Below are 19,758 nucleotides of genomic sequence, written 5' to 3' on the forward strand. Positions count from 1 at the left end.
TTGGAGTTAATTCTCGTATCTTTTCTAAATTATTCATAGTGGTTCAAACCGAAGGGAAGAAACTGTGAATTCGTGTCCCGTATCTTTCGCCCGTTGAATTATTAATTTCCCGTACCGTCGATCTTCATTTTTAATCTCACTGGACGTGTAACGCATTAGTCATACTACTTGGGAGTCTAGCAATTTAACTTGATCGCTCTGAGGCAGCGTTTCTCAAACTGTGTTCCGTGAGAGATCCAGAATAATTAAAATAATAAAATAAATAAACCACAGGCATCACGTTTACAACGTTAGCAAGTTTTTAACATTGGACTGGCATAAGTAATCGAACAGGGGAACACTGTATGTTGACTTAAAAATGCAGTGCAACTTATTTTTTCTTTTGAAAAATCATAATTTATATCGTATGACTCGTAGGCACGTGTTATGAAATGCAACTCGAGCGTTAATTGTATCTTTTCCATTTTGGAAAACAAATGACCCAAAGAGGTACAAACGCTCTTTGAAATTTAAACTTCTTTGAACGCGACGAAAAGTGTTGGAGGGACGAAAAAAAGTTTGGGAAACGCTGCTCTAAGGACACATATCACACTGGGTCGACGTACGTGAAAATATCGTTCCGGTGTCGTCGGGTTTCCGCTTCCCTAACCATTCGCGAGATAAATTTGTGGATGTCAGGGGTTGCGACGCTACAGCAAATTGAGCAATTCGTCACTTTCAGAGGAACGAAACGTTCGTTCACGGTGGTTTGTTTAGAAATCTACGGGTAAGAGTTGGGGAAAAAATCGACTTGGAAGACCGTTTGTCCATTCCAAGGCTTCTCTTTTCATTACCGATGACTCTGGATGCTCAGAGATCAGCATTCAATGAAAGAAGCGATGGGATCGAGCCGGAGTCAAACGCAATTTTATTCGAACAATAAATAATAATTAACGTATTCACGAATCGATGCACCTACGAAACAATTCCTTTTTCGAGAGATAACATAAAACTCAAAATAAAGTTCTTGTGAATACAAACATGGGTTACGAAGAGATTCCCGTGGGAAGGGGGAGAAGGGGGTTTCTGAAATTTTGTTCGAGCAGTATATGAACACTTATCGATCATCCTTTTGCATCCTGCGGTTCTCACGAGAAGGACGATGCGGCACATACAACGACGTACGTCACTACTAATTTATACAACAGATCAAGCCTTTGCTCTCTAGACATTTACGTGTCAGCGCATGATTACGCACTCGTGGCCTGTCGCAATGGCATTCCGTGACTGAACCTGGTTTACAGCGAAATTTCACGACCGAATTCGCGCGAGTTCAATAGTTCAATGCAATGCGATGAAAATGAAAAAAAGAAAAAAAAAAAATGATCTCGTTTAGGTGAACAGGCAACAGTTATCAGTATTTTTCCGTACGTTTCAGATCGAAACGTTTATTCGATTCAACGATTAACGAGACAACTTTTTGTGAAAATAAATTGATGAAATTAAAAATTGATTTTAAGAAACCTTGTAGAGACTATTACATCTTCGATAAGTGTCGTGTCAGCTCTTAATATAATAATCGATTGACTTTTGCCCATTTCTGGCACTTCGGAACGGGAAGAAAGAGGATGGCCGCCATTGCGACAGCCTTCTACCGAGCTAACATTTATCATAAGATGGCCGAGCTCGACACCGAGTTCCAGAAACGGAGATCCATCGTTCAAGCCTCGTTCGTTGACCAGAGGACCCGCGATCGCGAATTATCTCGCGTCTTCGAGGTTGCAACGAGGGAAGCAGAATCGGATCGAATCGGGGGACTAGTAACCTCTGATTCGAGGACGTCGTCGCGGATCTGTGCTCAAAACATTGTTGCACAGGGCTACTAGTGCTCTATCGCTGTTTCAGAAGCGTTTCTAAAAGGCGCAGTTCGATCTTCGAGCAGACATTAAAATGAACCGCGTTTGAGTGGAAGATAGTTTGAATTATACAATCAATGTTTTGAGAGTATATAACTCGTTACACACACACACAACAAAAAAAAAAAAAAAAAAAATTATTAAGGAAATTAGTACAGACTTCCAGAGTCGTGGTCGACTCGAAGGATCGAATTCAGAGTGAGTGAAAGATCGTTTTGAATACAGACGTCGCGTTCTGCGGATGGATCTCCGTGTCTTTCGACCCCATAGGCGTCGCCACGATGAAACTCTCGCTCGAACTCTTCTTCCGAAGCGTTTAAGAGACCCCGTAGTGGCGTCTATGAGGTTCTTTCGGTGCCCTCTCACACGGTTTCGCTCGTCGACGATAGGAAGCTGCGCGTACCCAATGGCACGTCATATTAGAATACACAAAAAATCATTTCCAATTCAACGATACTTCATCTCACGCGAAAGGAGGAACCATTGGGTGCTAGACGTGTTCCTATTTCGTTCTGCGTGACCGATATGGAGGATCGCGAGGAGACCTGGCTACGATGGCCTTCTCCGCTGGGACAAAGGGTGGATCAGGGAGTTCTGACCATTCCCTGGGACTTTGATCATCATTATTGACTCAGTAGAGACTCAGACTCTAGTCTGTTGGAGCAAGATCCAGATTCAAGATTCTAAATTACTATATAGACGTTTTTTTAAAGAAACAATACATGGATAGATGTACGGATGACAAGTCCAGAATCTCAGCGAAGAGGAATCACGATGCCAGGTGCCTTCGAACGCGTGGATCCCCCACAGCCCGAGATCTATGCGCACTTTCAACAGAAATGAACTCACCGTACGCGATGGTAGGTGGGGTCGTATTCGGACCAGACCGTCGGGTTACCATCGGGTTACCATGGCGGCCATGGTGCCCATGGTCGTTTTACCGATGGTGAGCGTGGACGTAAGTAAAAGGACAGAAGTAACCAACAATGTGAGAGCAGCGTCAATGCGGCCGAAGAGAAGAGATAGAGAGAGGCGGAGATGTATGTACATATTTTTTTTTTTTTTTTTCAAAGACGTATTTGGTTATTTTTTTTTTTTTTCATACGGACAGTCCGACGCAGGAGAGTTCGAATCGTACGTTGGACAGATTGTTTGTTTTTTAAATTTCGGATGGTTGATATAGTGGCGGTTGGTTGGTTGGTGGTTGGCGAAGGTGGTTGTAGAATGTGGCGTAAAGAAAAGAACACATAGAACAGACAAGAAAAAGAGTGCACAGCGTAAGTGGCGTCCAAGTCAAGAAGCGTGTGCGTTAGAATTTTGAAAAATTGAAAAAATTGGGTGTTCCTTAGTACAAAACGAGCTTTTGGGGGGGGATGACAAACTTTGATGGGATGCTGCCATATCCGTGATCAAAGAAAATGGACTTCCAAAGAAAGTTTTAGCGTGATGAATTCTATATTCTGTGGTGTACTTTTTTTTTTTTGTTTTTTTATTGAAGTTCAATTTAATTTTACTCTAGAAGAGAACCTTTCGGAAACCGGTTTTATGGACTTTGACGAAAATATTGTTGCGATAATGGCCGAGTGCTAAGGAACACCTTCTATTTCCTTGTTTTTCGTACAGGATGGGTCAAAACTCGCGAGACCACGAGAGATTAGGGTGATTCTGTGTCATGGAGCGAGGCAATTATTTTTACAAATGGAGAAACGAAGAACCATCACTGGCCCATTCTGTACGCAAAGGGATGATTTTTAATTGCACATCGATACCTCGAAGGACGAATCTGTGGCATAAAAGACGAATGAAATGTTGAATGGATGTAACAGGTTCTTCAGAGGCTATACGTCTCTGGTTACAATGTCGCGATAGGTTATTCGAAAAATCATGAATATTATGAGTTGATTTTATATAGAATAAAATGCAAGAGCATCAGAAGCCTTTCTTAGGTCGCCACGATTCGAAAATGGAAGCCCGTGCAACCCGAGTTTCATTAACATTTCCTTCGCGATTTTTCCTCTAGATCCTCCCTCGTGGTACTGGAAGGCAGTCAAGAACTCTGTACACAGTAGAACCGCCATTATCCGAGTGCTCCACGAGTCGAACAACGCGCATACTTGTAAAATATTCCTTCTTCAATTGAAACTCCTCTATCATCGTCGAAACTAATTTTATCGCACGAATCTCGTGTAGCAGGGTCTCTCAAACCCTCAAACCCTCACAAAAATAAGTCAGTAAAAAATTGGAGAATACATCTAACAACCAAACTTCAAATAATTTTTAAAAAATGAACAAAGAACTGCTGTTTCCAATCTAATTCGGATAATGGAGGCTTCCTGGACAATCTGGCCCATAATCGAGGACATCCGACCCAGAATTGGTCATTTACTCTATCTTTGACGAACTGTTGTCTCGATGATCTCGACATTTGTGTTCTCGCGAAGTGTTTGTAATTTTTGGAAATATTCCGCGGTCGCGTCGACTAGTCGAAATTCGTTCGATGGTTGAAAAAACATTGCTGGCCGACAGAACGTCGAGTGAATTATTTCATCGAGAACAGAGTCGCATGCGAGCGGTGGCCCTCGACACAGAAATATTCGCTGACCGTAATAATGGTAAACGCGAGCGCTGAGTTTCCGGATTTCCACGGTTTCATGAAAAAAAAAAAACGCAGCCGGAGGGGAGATTTTTGCGAAATTTTTACGCGGAATTATCGGACAGGGAGGGTTTTATTCGGCGCAAACAAGAGAATCGTTCCCCGAAAGGCTCGATTGATCGCGTCGGAGATCCTCGATTCGGGCCACGGTGTAGATAAGACGGATGATCGAGTTTCGTTAATTTATATTAAACGGTGAGCACTGAAAGCATAAGAATGTGATTCGTTAGTGAGAATCGAGGGCGGTCTGCGTTTTGTAATTTAAGTATCCAATCAGTTTTCTTCTTTGTTTTTGGTTGGAGGTGATTAAAATCGGCGATTAAAATTTTCGTAGCAAAATCATTCTTAAACGGGTGAAAATTAATCCTCTATGGACCTGTGCAACTTTCACGTCGTAATTATACCAAATAATTTTAGTATTTTACAAGACGAGGAACACATCTTAATTATCCCACGGAGGATTAGTACATACTTCGTTCTATTGTGATTTAAAGAAGAATTTAACGCTATTCAACAGCTCCAAAAAAAAGATTGAATTAGGATCCTTTACACGAGCACGTCCTGACAATTTTAATTCAAATTCCGATCGCGCAAGGATTAATTTCTGAACGGTAGATTAGCTTTCATATTCGTCTGTTAGAAATAGTTGCATCTTATCGAGTGACGAGATCCATGGAAGATCGTTTCCACTTCCAATGGGACGCAGACCGCCTCTCGAGAACTTCGTGATTACTTTCTACACGGGCAAATGTTTTTTTTTTTCTCTTCTCGTCTCGTTCTTTAAACTATATATCGCGGATGGGGAAACGCTCGTGATATCTGAAACGAGCGTCGAGGAAAGTAATCTCGATAGCAATATCGGTCACGGCCAGACATTCGAAACATATTCTCCGTGCGGTAATTAACGACACCGCTACGCAGAAGCTACCTGCAAAAACTCATTAAGAAAAACCTTTTGATTAATAAATCGTCCGTCGATCGTCAGAGGTTCGCTCTGATTACCGTCTTGCTAATTAACTGTGGCGTTGGTCAGAAGATGCGATACATTTTTATTTTTCGAGGTTGTGAAAGATTTGCTTACCGACTCGCGATTGCAGATTAGAAATGTAGATCGTGAATGTGATCATAAAGCAATCACGAAACAATCACAGAGCGATTGACACGTATATAATCACAAGAAATGTCACAATTACCTTACGAATGCAGACTACAAATGGTAGTTTACTGGTGACTATTAAAAGACTAGTCGCACCACAATGAATAACCGATCTTAAAATTCGTTACTGTCCAACACCAACAGACACGAGTCGAGCAAGGCAAACGGTAGCGTTGACTAAAGACATGATTTCCTGGCGAGGACGCGATCAGGCGAATTCCCCGACGATCTCAGGCGCGGGATCGATCGGATCGATTAAGATTTAATCCTAGGATCTACTTGACACTAGCATGCGCGAACAAAAGATCGCGTCGCGACACGAAAGCATTTTCGGTCGCGACGCTTCAGAAAATAGGCGAGTTTGTAAAAAGAACGCGAAAGAAAAGAATCTGGTAGTAAGGGAACGTAAAAACGATTAAGAAACGAGCAAATCAGGGAAGACAGTCGGAAACAGAGTTGGGGTGAGGGTGGTCGATGAAACACTGAGGGACACGGCGTGGTTGTATGAAAGAAACGATTCACTTATATATATATATATAAGTGAGCGACGAATGGGTTTCGTGACGTTTTCATGAACAGAGAGGGTACAGTTTTTCGTGGTGTGTGCTTTTCCTGCTACAGGGTTGCTGTTACTAGATGCAATCTATCGGGGAAGACACGTGTGATTAAGGGGAGCGTTCGAGTCAATGGAGAACGAAGGTGAGGCTGTTTGTTCAAAAAAAGAGGAATTTTACAAAAAAAAAACTCGGTAAGATCAAAAATTAAAAATTGAGAATTAACCAGTTATCTTCGTTGCAACCACGAAGCTTCCATTTTTCTAAATATTAAACACCTTGGTAAAATGATAGGTATACTACGTACGTTGCTTTAGTTTTTCCTCAAAAATAAAAAAAAAAAAAAAAAACCTGTACTCCTTAATGGAAAAAAATAGTCGTTGCTTCGCAAAACAAGTTTCCCTGGGTCGATGCAAAAAGCTTTTACCACGTCTCCTTTCACGCGAACGCAGCCACGGGGAAAAGCGTGCTGGGGATGCAAAGGAAAGCACGAGGGATGCCGAGAGGGGCTGGATCGAAGGGTAGAGGACTGGTGGTCGAATCGCTGGTTGAAATGTCGCTTTCATTTAAATAGGTGCACCTGTATCTCTTAAGATGGTTTGAAGTATTTCAATGTTTAACTAAACGAAAGAAAAAATATGCAAGAACAGCTATCGATGTTTCCACAGACAGAGTTATTTATAACATTCGCTAGAAAAAAAATAGCAATTTAATTATTGTAATCTGTAAAATCTCTTCAAAAGGCAGGTGCACCCATTCAGGTAAGCCAATAATAATTTGGGAACAAATCGATCTTGGTTAAACGCTGATTAAACGTCGTTTTGTCCGAGAAACGCAGACTGGAACGTCGCAGTCTATTATATGTGAACCGGGGAGGGAACGAAAAAGATAAATAGAAATAATAGAAATACACAGAGAAAAGGGAGGTGTGAAGTTCGAGGCGGCTGAGAGAGAGGAGAGTGGCCCTGACGCCATTCGCTATTTTCTTTCGCTTCTAGCTGCACTCGCGCTTGGGGAAAAGTCTCTGACGAGGTAATAATGCTGACTGCTCGAATCTAACCATTCGATTTCAGCCGGTGTCCCGTGTCTCTGGTTTCGAAAGGCATTACGATCTACCGCGCTGGGAACCTACTGCTCGCGAGGGAGAAGAATGAATCTGACCACGCCTACGGATTGTGGTGCTCTTTCGCTTTTCAAATAGTCTGAGACTGCATAATGGAATGGATTGGTTTTATACATGGTAATTTTGAAAGATTAAAGCGGTCCAGATGCATTCTTCTGGCGAATGGACAGTATCATGCACAGGTGCTTCTCAATATTTTTTCATAAGGAACATCTACAATTATTTTTCTGTTACTAAATTTGTCGAGATCAGTGGTTAGCATCTGCAATACCTCCAAGTGATTGAAATTCGATTGAAAATAAAAATGATGGAAAGTCCTTCGCCACTTGGGAAGCACCCTGCTAGAATATAAGTCTGACGGTTCCACGGAATGCAATGGCTTTCAATCGACGTATCCCTCATTTTCGATTCACTTCGCGCGGGAAGGTGGCGTGTCTGTCAAACGAAAGTTAACGAACGGGTGCTTGGAATTTATTGGTTCAACCGACGAGTCGTGTTCCCGATTTCGAATGACTTCGCGATTCTTTTCGGTGGGAAGGTTGATGTCTATCGGATGACAAGGTTAACGAATGGTCCCTTGGAATTTAATGGCACGGTTTCAATCGAGTCGTGGTTCTGACTTAGAATTACTACGCGATGGTGATGTTAACGAACGATTCCTTGGCGTTTAATGGTTCGATTTCAATCGACCGGTCGTATTTCTAATTTTGGAAGACTTTGCGATTTTATCGAATGACGGAGTTAGCGAATTTTCCTTGGAATTTATTCGCGAAGAAACTAGCCAAATTTTATTCGAATAAAATTTCGTCCTCCTCCGAGACAGAGTCGACGTCGTGGAGGGGGTGGAAAACAATCGACCGGCTACCCTGGCGTGTTCGCGGTGGAAGATTAACCGTGTTTCGCCGGGATTACCCGGTACATCCGTCAACGCTTGATCCGTGGATTGTTCATAGAGAAACGTATTGTCGTTGGTCGACCATCGATCGAGGGAATACGCCCTCCTGTATCCAATTCGGGGGTTTCCATGGGCAAACTAATCGCTGGTAAAATGCTCGACAAACGATGACTCATATAACCTAGCGTTTTCTACATCTCGTTCCGTGAAAATAAATAACAACAAAGTACTAAATTTATCTAATTTTATACGTCCAAGTTAATCATAGAACCTTTTATCCTTATCGTTCTTTAAACAAAAATTCCCAAGACATCTTTCTGCTCCAGAGATCCCTCTTAACTCGGAATATTTTTTTAACCGATATTTATCAACACTTTTATTCCAAATACTTTTTGCCGGTGGTGGCGCAATCGTTAGTGGATCAGGCTACGGTTGACGTAAAGTGTTGGCCAATCGGCAGCGAAAACCAGGCGGGGACCGGAGGCGCGAAACGAGGAGAGGAGATGGCGTTTTCCTTTTTTCTTTTTTCTTTTTTCTTTTTTTTTTTTGACGTGGGTGATTGGTGAGCGATCGTGTTAAACGCAGCGTGTCAGTAGATACAGGGGTAAACCAGGTGGTAAAAACAATAATAAAAGAGAAAAAAAGAGTAACAGGCGGCGTGGTCCAACGAAAGAGAACGAGAACACAAAGGGGCGAACTAAGTAAAAGAGAAACACAGAACCAAAGTACGAACGAAAGACAAGAAAGAAAAGAGAACACCGTAAGGAGAGCATGTTCTCCGATTAATCGTGATCTCGATTCAAAGACTCAATGGTTACAGAGCACGCGCAATAGGAACAAGAAGTAGACGAACAAGTAGACAGAGATTGCACGCAGACGGGATGGACAGGTCTCGAGACAGATCGCTTAATTATCTTCGATTATGACTTGAGGGGAAGATATTTGTTATTAGAAGGGTTTCAGTGCCTGTGAACATGCGAGAAAAATGTCTTGAAAAAGGATTTTCATGAAATTCTGATTTAAAATTCAAATGAAGAAATTGTTTAATTTTAATCGATGTTGGTTGATGTTACTTTCATACGGTGTTTACTTTGAAAATGTATTCATCGTTCAGCGATACAATCTTTACTTTATTCCAAGACTGTCAAAAATTAATCTCTATCGTTGTACACCCAAAAGCTTCTCCACAGATACGTAAAAAATTTAATTTCCCTTCGTGAATTCACCCTAAATATATTTAGCACGCATACTTCATATTTGCATACTTCATAAATTTATAAAGGGCTGTACACTATAGGTTACTAATTATATTTGCTCTTTGAAACCATTTTAATAACAAATAAAATATTTCCTCAGCTGAAAACGATTAATTAGACGGTCCGTTTCGAGTCGTACACCCTGTATGCACGTATACATGAAACTATGCAAGTAGTTATACAGGAACAAAGAGACAAAACAAGTGAGAGAACTATGGCCTGCGCGGAACTCACGTCGCGAGGCCGTTCTGCTGGCGTCGGCACATTCCCTTGGTTTTCTACTTACGCGGCAACGTGGACTCTACTTAGCCTTCTAATTCTCTATCTAGACTACTGAATTGACGGAGAACGTCTGCGTCCGAGCAACGAATAGAAGCGAGATAGGAATCTGCGGAAAATTCGACTGAGAATCACTTCCAGTGAATTATTTCATCTTCTTACTCTCTCATACAAGGCACTGCGTGGTTTACTCAACTTTGCAAATGCGAGAGACGGGCAAAATTTTTCATTGGACACGAAATAACTGAGCAGATTTCAAATGAATTTGAATCGAAGAATATACTAACCAATGCTGGAGTGAAAATTTGTTTCAATCGGTACAGTGGTACATAAGCGAAATATCGAGTTCCAAAGTAGAAGAATAAAATAAATAGTCTGTCATTGGATACCAGAACAAAATTTTCCCCATCTCCGATGACAACTAGTCTCACCTAATTCCAGCAGAATCGACCTGGACGTGTTCGCGCCCGCTCACGTTTAAAGAAAACACAGAAAAAGAAAACTTCGTTAATTTTACTCGATATACGTATATGTATACATGCACGCGTCATATATACATATAGCAGGCGTTTACACACGGGTACAGAGGCGTGCCCGTGTCGTCTGTTCAGAATTTACAACTCTGACGGGTTAATACGTGGCTTGTTCAAAAAACTTTTGCGTCAAGTAAGTCGTCGGCTCTCTCTCTCGGGGACTTACCATTCTTTTTTTGGACAACGACTTTGGCTGCGACTTTACGGGGAGTTGCGTATGCCGAACAACGGAGTTTTGAGTGGTAGTAGTAGTAGTAGTAGTAGTAGTAGTAGTAGTAGTAGTAGTAGTAGTAGTAGTAGTAGTAGTAGTAGAAGTAGTAGTAGTAGAAGTAGAGGTAGTAGTAGCATAGTGTCGTGCCGAGATAGGAGGAGTCCAAGGCCAGTGTGATTGATACAAATATAATAGAGAAGGAGTACGATAAAAGACAGTCAGTGCAACTTCTGTGGGCTGAAGGGGTAGGGGGGTTCTTGGGGTTCCTCGTAAAGGGTGAGGGGGGGGGGCAGAGGGGTGCTTTTTGTACTTTGGCGATACAAAGAATCGTCGGGAGGCGTTCGAGGGTGGTTTTTGCTTCATTTCTGTGGACTCATGGGGATTGTTGCTTCTCGATCGGCTTTTGTGTTATTTATTCTTTGTTTTTTAAGAAAATAGAGCACGCAAATGAGAGTCAAAACGTTGAAGTTTTATATAAACGTAGATGCCATTGCTCCGATCGCTAAGAAAAATAATACTAAAGCATCTTGATTTCAATCTATCGGTGTCAAACAATAAACAAGTGCAGTTTAAAGAATGAATTGCTACGGTACGTTTTCGTACAGTGATTACTAAGAAAAATGAATTAAAAATATTTCAGTATATTTTTGTTCCAAATCTCTCTCGTTATCGAAGAATGAATAAAAATCGCAGCTCCAAGGGGATCGAGAAACAGCATTCGCCCAAAGTTCAGGAAACTATCCGCGTCCATGAAACGTGTACCGAGGGGTGGGGGGGAAAGGGCCATACCGAAAGAAACGGAATAAAAAGTACGGTGCAGAAGAGTACAAGTGGGCCAAAGTGGGGCTGGGATGGACGTGACACGAGAGAAAGTAAAATTGACTTCGGAAACTCGGACAATGGTACACACACACAGACACGCACAGTCGAGCGGAATAAATCAGAGAAACGAAAGGAAGTACAGAGACATCGTTTCAAGTAACACCGAATCCACTCGCGTGGATTCGACGTTGGAGCGATCGTTGCATGCGTGATATAAGATTTAAGATTATTCAAGATGGCGTCCGGGGGTTGCAGGTTTATAAAAAAAATTAATTTAATATTATTAGAGGATTAATTTTTTTTTTTTTTTTTTTTTTTTTTTTAAAGGAGGGATAGTAGAGTTTAAAATTTGTTGCATTCTTTGACTCTAATTTTTAGAGGATTGGAGAATTGTAATATTTTGTTCCTTTTTTTAAATATAAAAGTGAACGCCATCGTGAACGCCGCCGAACGAAGGGTGAGAAAAAATATCGTCTATGTACTATGATCGCAACGATGCAGAAAATGAAAGTCTACCGGGTGACAACGTCAAGAATTCAGGCAGTGTGCCATCGAGGTATACGTATATTTATAAATAAATATATATATATATATATAAAAAGATAGATTCAGTCGAGGAGAGGAAACAAAGATAGATATCATAAATATAGAGAGGGAGAAATAAAGAGTTAGAGTAAGACACAGATAGACATAGAGAGCTAGGGGAAGAAAATAAGAAAAAAAATCCGCTCGTACACCGATAAGAGACGTACGAACCACATGAATATGAGGATGGATGCGAAGAGAACAAAATGGCGAATCTCGCGCGTGTGATCTCGACTCAAACAAAAAGAGTGTATGAACACGCGAACGGTAAATTCTGATTTTCTTTTTTCCTCTTTTGCTCCCCGGCTCGAGAGATAAGGGTAAAATATAACATGTATAGACACAAGTAATACGGAGGTAAAGAAGAAAAGAGAAACAGGTGAGAAAAAGAAATGTTTCGATGCAAAGAGAGAAACTCGACACACTGACACTATCTATGAAACAGCTTAAAAAATAATCAATGATAATCAATGAAGCTCTTAATAATGTGACGATTAGAAGAGTCGAGTGGCGCTTCTTACCATCTGTCCGTGCAGCGGGTGAAAAATGGAAACAGAAAGAGAATTCAAAATCTTCCTGCGATGGTCGAGACCGCGCGGGACTACTTTTTTTTTTTTTTCATTTCATTTGTATTCGTGACGGGGGCAGGGGGGAGGGTAAAAGTTTGGGTTTTCTTTTTCGAGTTTCGAAGTATTCGTCGAAACTTTAAATAGGGTTGATTTTCGATTTCGTTTTCTCGAGAAAGGTGAGAGAAAATTTTGAAAGTGACGTGCGGGCTGGTTTGGATATTCGCGTGACGCAGGATTTCATTTAGGCGGATCGAGGCGTGGCTGCGAAGCTGATAACGTCCGACAAATGGTTTCTGATACGAGGTTGAAAAGAAAGTTATAATAACGTACGTTTCGTATTTTTGGAAAATATTGTAAAGAACAAAATATCATTCGATTCACTTTAAAACAACACTGTATCCACACGTACTATTAGAGAACAATTGATCAGTGATCCTGGAAAATCAAAATTCTCCTAAAAACTTTCTTGCCGATAGTAAAGTCAATCTTCGCAGTTAAGCCATCGATCCTTACTTTAGATGAACGCGACGATTCGGAGACCCTAGGTGGGCCTCCACGTTCGATTGTCGATGTTAAATCCTCGCGATCCAAACTTCCAACATGGCCTCTCTTAAATCGTGTTTAGAGCAGGTTGAACAGTTCAATTCCCAATGGCCTATGTTTCAAAACCTTATAACAGAGCCTACGAAAAATAAACGTGCCAAGATGTCCGAGTATCGGTTCAAAAATTCATACCGTACTGCTTTCAAACTTGCACTCCAATTGCGTGAAAAAAATTCAAACAGCATCGCAAGTATCGCTTACGTTGAAGTATCGGAACACAGGAATAATCGTTCCCTTCGATCCTGTTAATCGTTTAAGCAACAAACGAGGTACACAGAAAAGAACACTCTGATCACGATGTAAGAGGGACCAGTAAAAACGTCGATTCGAAGAGAGGGAATAGAAAAAAAAAATTGAAAAAAAAAAAAAAAAGAGAGTAGAATCTCTGTAAGAAACGTGATCGTATTACGGAAAGGACGACAAAGGTGAAGTAACAGTGGACATTACCTTCTTCGAGCCCGTCGTCGCCGTCGCTCATAAGCTCGTCGTCCGAGCAGATGTTCAGCACGTTCACCAACATCTCTGTGACTGCAAAGGGAAAGGGAATGTTTAGTTATCTCGCGCAGGGAACTTTCATCGAAAGGGAATCGTTGGAACTCGACAAAGTGACATCAAAATGATATTAGGTATAAATATGTTAGGCAGAATTGGATTTCAGCGCACGACGAGTACGCGAACTAATGGCGCCACTAGTTGCAATGCTCGCTGTGACAAATTTTGTTGCAGATCGATGATTTAAGTAACCAATGGGTTTTTCTCTTACCCTTTTCACCTACAAACGGGAGAGACCACGTGAAAACATCCATGAAGTTGGGCAGCCAATAGGGATGGGGCGAACAGTTGAACTGCCTGATGTTCATGACGTTGTTCTCGTACTTCAGCACGGCCGCCTGTGACATTTACCGAGTATTAGCTTTCTAAAGAGTGAAGTTGACCTTGTTTTCAAAGAGAATCGGGAATGCGCTCGCTTTTCGTGTTTGCCAGGCCATAGCTCACCTTGTTGTTGTAAACGTCGAGGTAGTTGGGCGCGCTGAAGATAGTAATTAGCGATGGGAAGCCCGTCGTCTGGGATTTTCGGTACATACGGTACCCTGCATCCTGCGCCTCGTGTGCCCTTATGATGCTGAGGAGGTTGTTGTTCTGCAGAAAGTCGCAGCACGCCGCGTAACTGCAACACCAACCAAGCAGAGTCGATTGGTTCACGTGATACTTTAGTATATCAGAAATAACATTAAGAAATTGATTTTTGGAATAAAAAGGAGAGGGTGTGTGGAATGTAGCGCGTAACAAGCGTAACTTCTTAGGATAAAAAGTTACACTTTCGAAAATTCGAAAGACATCGACGACATCGACGTGGTACAAGTCTAAATTTGTCGACCGTGTAGTTCCACTAGAATTAATTGCCAAGATTCATCGCGTGGATTTAAGATGCTGTAACCCCTCGAGGCACTTCCTTTCTATTAAAATGGCGGGGCGAGAAAATGTTGAAACGTCGGGGAAGTCCAAGGAGAAATTACGCCATCGGTCGAACGGCAAAGTGCAGTTCGCGAAATGGCGAGATACGCTCGTAATGTTCAAGAGATCTTTTATCAATGCGCCGCTGGTCTAGTAGCAATTCCGTAATGGTCGCGGCGTTATAAAGAGAACGTTCGGGATGCCTCGACCTCCTCCCCCAGCTTTCTTTCAACCATACCACCATCCTGAAAGACGTACTCGTAAAACCTTACGTGAAAACCGTCTACCTCCGCGCAGCTCTCCGACCATTTATTTCGTCCTCGTAAACGCGGTGACCTCCATCCGGCGAACAGGGGTCGCGAGCAACCTCCTGGGAGTGTTCGAACTTTCAAGTGTCTTGCGTTCATTCTTCCATTTTAATATGAAAACCACGGATTGATTTCACTCGTTCCCAGCCCTCTGCGGCAGATTTTTGAAGTGGGTTGCGTTGGAACTATTTTTTATCGCATTTTTGGAATACATCCAAATTCTTTGTACCTCTATTAGAGGGCAAGCACGAACGTCGCGTTTTCCCGTGGTTGTTTTCGAAGTTTATGAAATCCGACGTGCAACGCGAGAGGCTTTGTCGAGGAAGATAATTCGTTTGCTTTCGATCGCACGCAACAGAAACTATCTGTCGGCCGTCAAATTCAATACGGAGCAATCGCGACGCGGCAAAATATTGCTCACATTTTATCGCGTCGTCGTCGCGTCACGATGATTTATCGTTCGTTCGGCGTAGACTGAAAACGCACTTAATTTCACCTGAAACCAGCCCAGCGCCGAGCGAATTATACGGGGAATTTTCACGGGGGAGAAATGATTGCTACGCGACCAGTAAAACTTGAGAGGTATTTCCGTCTGTTGTCGGGAGGAAACAGTTCGATTCCGAGGTGGAATTACGAGGGAACGTAAACAAAATTCATTGGCTACTCGTCGTGCGATATATTGGAAAATATTCTAAATATATTGCCTTCGAGGATGCGTATGAATTTATTTATGGCGCTCGTGAACAATAAATTTATTAGTATATTGGAGATATATTGCTGAGATATCCATGAATTTACGTGGAGGCTGAATTAGGGAACCTTGGAGGTTGGTTAATATGGAAAATTGAATTTATTGCAGGGAATTGTTGATCTATTCTAATCTGAACTGTGTTAGCCAGTCGGTACTGCTACTGTTTGCATGTATATCCAGTAATTATTGCATCGACGACTACGTTACTTTCAGTACTAACTAAAAACAAATATTCGACTTCAAACATTTACGTTTCTCTTAATATTGACAATTCCATAATAAAAACTAAATAAATATACACGTAGTATTTCTAGGGTGTTTTTTTTTTTTAATTTTCAAAGTGGAGAGTTCTGTTTCCATCGTGTTTCTGGTAAATATGGGTGGAAAAAGATAACAGGTCGAATTAAATGGCGTACGTGAAATTTGTGTTGAAGGTTGGCCGGAAGCCCGATGCAAGGGAAGCTTAAAACGCTCTCGACAATTTTGCTTGGCGTTGCCGCGGGCCCGCACGCGAGGTTGCACGCGAAAACTCGTGATAACTCTCTCGTGGAGTAATTTTATCCGGCGATCGAACGCGATAACAGAAGTACGGGCCGAGCATTTAGAAATTATAATGCTACCGATAAATCATCGTCATCCGACGCTCGTCCCGCGGAATCGATTCTGGCCGAGACCACAACTCGAACCGTTTTATCATCAATTTCCTATTTGGCACTAATTCAGCACCCAATTATTATTGGAAATGTTGTAGTGAGTCTGGAAATTCTTTACTACATTTTAATTGTTCATTATGATAACTTTAGGGATGGTTAGTCGAGCGTACTCAAGCGTGGGTGAACATACGAATGAGATTAATACCCCTTTTCTAAACTAATAGGTAAGAAAAGCCTAATTCGCCCTCTTTGGCGCAGACTACCCCCTCGATGCGATAGGTATCGTTGTGTGAAGCCAGCAACGCGAGCCGAATTTATAATTACAGTGGCGCAAGAGAAGCGTATGCACGCAAACGATATTTTTAGGATGTCCCAGAAAATATCACGCATCTCAAAATCCGTAATTCGTTAAGTGAATTTTTGTTTACTATTAACCTTGACCAATAAACTTAGCAATTTACCTAATTTATTCTTGACACCCTTTAGCGCATTTACTATCATCCCAATATAATTGATCTCGAATCAATTAAAATCGACCAAAAATATCAAATTATACATGTCCTCCTATTGTGAAGCTAAAATGATGGTTATCCTGCCAATGATAAATATCCATTTCGACGTTTTAAAAAGACTCAGGGAAACAGAGTGACCGAAACAAGGAGTATTGTCACAGGAGCATCCTAATAGAATAAATCCGGCGTCGCGGTGGTCTTTCAGCGCGAACAATTTCGCGGGACAGATCAAGCCCCAGGGGGATGTCAGAGAGTTTACTGGAAACAACGTGCCCCAGCTGCCTGAATATTTGAACTTTTAATCCGCCCCGTCGAGCAGGAGAGCGCTAAGCCCCCCTCCCCCCTCCCCCCCAGCGATAAATCAATTCGCAGCGCGCATCATTCATCGCGAGCTACAGAATCCAAGATGAAGTTGAATGACGATCCATCATTTCGTTACCGATGTCAGCTGAATTTCAATGGTGGTCCGACTCCCGAGGGGGGGAGGCGTTTTATCGGACACGTTAACGATGTGGAAATCGTTCGAAATTTTCGACTGTGGCATTTTCGAAATAAAGCTGGCTTGAAATTCCGTTTCGTGTATCGAGAGATCTCATTTGTTTATCGAGATAAATGCCAAATTACGTTTTATAAAATTATTTCACGAAATGCGATTCTGCACAAGAAGTTCTGTTTTATTAACGAATGCTTCGAATGCTTCGATTTAGTGAAACAGAATTTTTTAGTCCACCAATTTTTTACATAAATTTTAAATAGATGGGAATGCGGCTATTGAGCAAAGTCTCGCAATTATTAGACTAATATATATTCTTTTTTCTCGCGGTCGTGTTTGTTTACAGCGAGGATCAATCCAGCCCCGAAGGCTGTCGCGACGCTGGGCGTCTAAGGCGTTCGCGTCGATGTCGTGTAAACAAATTAAGCGGCAGACGTCAGACGACCGACCTTTTTCGCGCGCTTATAACTGACCCGACCAAGGACCGTGAGAAACGCTCGCGCACAGGTAAAGGCAAGGTCGCTAACGACCATTAGGTACCGTTCACACCGAGACAATGATTAATGAGACGGTCGAGGGACCCTCAACTGCTAGAATCGCTGACCAGGCACGAAATTCGCCATATTGGACCTCGGATGTGTTATAAAAATAGCGAAGTAAAAATTTTGGTACTTGATTAACGTTATTAGTACGGGTGATTAGTAGAGCTTCTCATTGCTCTGTGATGAAGACATTGTTTAAAGAAAAGGAATGATTCGAAGAGTATCGAAATAGATTCTATTTGAAACTTTAATTTCAACCGTAACCTTGCATTAGTTAACAAGAATCGAATGGATCAGAGTGACGTCAGGTTTTAGTAGTATAGGACGATACGTGGTCGGACAGCCGTTCGTTTACCAATGAAAATTAATTTCGAATGAATTTAGGCAAAACACGATTCCTCTTCATTAGCCGGGCTAATTATCCTCGGAATCACGCCGGGTTACGAAATCGTTGCCCGTAAACAACGTTAATCTACGACCACGTAATTGTCGGAGTTTAGTAGTACAGTCACGTGCGTGGTCAAACCGTTTGAACAAATCCGCGCTTGGACTACTTGTGGCCCGTTTCATGAACCTGTCAATACTATTAAAACAGTACAATTCATATGATACATATACAAAGAAAATTGATTTTTTTTAGTACATTAACAGGCAAGTCCTGTTACTGTTGGTTAAGACCAAATAAAATTTCGGTACATTTAGTGTAAAAATTGTATCATTTCGACCACAGGAATAATGTTGACGAGTGAAATCTAAGAGAATTGTTTATCGATAGTGTTCAATCGTTCTGTTTAAACGAACAGCATAAACGCAACGCTCCTTCCACGGTATTTTCACAATTATTCATGCCTGGCAGCGCCATCGATGGACTCGGGGGGTGTTTCGCTTATTTTCGCCCGTATTTTCCCCGTTTCCTGCGTTCGTCGAACCGCTTATCGCGTTTATCGAACTAACGTTTTCAGCGCCTTCTCCCCTGTTTCCCATCGCGATAACGAAAAATTTCATTTCGCGCGTTCCCATGGTGTTCGGGACCGTTCGATTTCAACGACAGAACTTTCCACCGAGGAAAGCAAAATAACGTCTGGGCGTTGATAATCTCTCCAATGGCGAAGGACTTGCCCCGAGAAAGAGGAAAACGCCCGAGACAAATTTGATAGCAGCGAAATTGAATTTCTCGAACACTGCACCTTTATCTTTTTCACCCTTTTCAAGAATATTTACGAATATTGTTTGCTGATAAACTCGAGCAAATGAAATTTGTACATTCATGTACTAAAATACGTTCTCGAAAATCAATTTCTTTTGAATTGTCAAATTAATGGGAGTTCGTTGCGCGATCCCTTTGTTCTTCATTGGGATCGCAACATGGAGTCTCCGGTTGGAGCTAGAAAGGAAAGGATAACGGCGACACGGTGGCTTTCTTGAAACTTTTATCGCGGTCGTTCGAAAGTGTCCCCAAGAGAGAGCTAGTGATTCAAAGCCTACCATTCCCAGGCGATTGTTATTAAAATTTCCCTGGATAGCGGAAAAAGAGAGGGGGCTAGGTTGGTATCAGTAGCCAGAGGGGACACGGATAGAGGAGAAACTTCCGGGCGAAACTTGTCCCAAAGTTTGGCTCGTTTGGTTTCCGTGTCCCGCGATCGCGACCACTCGCTTCCGACCGTTCGTCGGGACAAACGACTAGGTAATTACTCTCGTTGAATGGGGTAACGAGCGAGAGCGGAAAAAGTGGAAAAAGTGGAAAAAGACGTGGCCAGGATGGGGCTGAAAGTGAAACGAAAATGGGTGGGAATTTCTCGTTGAGCGAGGCGACCCAGAGAGCGTCGAAAAATTTTTTTGTTCGGGGAACAAAGAAGAATTTGTTCGGAAACGAAGGTGTTGATTAGGGGAGAAATTTATTCGAACGAGGG

At 42.0% G+C, this 19,758-nt stretch overlaps 1 protein-coding gene across 4 annotated transcripts in view; it reads right to left on the reverse strand.

Moving 5' to 3' along the window:
• LOC128889179 (uncharacterized) overlaps positions 1 to 19,758 on the reverse strand; it is a 79,557-nt gene that overhangs the window by 7,165 nt on the left and 52,634 nt on the right. For 2 of the 4 annotated variants that reach the window (XM_054146578.1, XM_054146577.1), the window contains exons 8-10: positions 14,131 to 14,302; positions 13,898 to 14,024; positions 13,582 to 13,662 (exon numbers count right to left, since the gene is read on the reverse strand). In XM_054146578.1, coding sequence (XP_054002553.1) covers positions 13,582 to 13,662; positions 13,898 to 14,024; positions 14,131 to 14,302 — 380 coding nt within the window. Of the gene's footprint in view, positions 1 to 10,510; positions 10,544 to 11,398; positions 12,487 to 13,581; positions 13,663 to 13,897; positions 14,025 to 14,130; positions 14,303 to 19,758 lie in introns of those variants that run through there. The other 2 variants (XM_054146575.1, XM_054146574.1) reach the window with 2 other exon arrangements.

This window comes from Hylaeus anthracinus, unplaced genomic scaffold (genome assembly GCF_026225885.1).
Source record: "Hylaeus anthracinus isolate JK02 unplaced genomic scaffold, UHH_iyHylAnth1.0_haploid 11997, whole genome shotgun sequence".
In the NCBI taxonomy this organism is placed as follows: domain Eukaryota; kingdom Metazoa; phylum Arthropoda; class Insecta; order Hymenoptera; family Colletidae; genus Hylaeus; species Hylaeus anthracinus.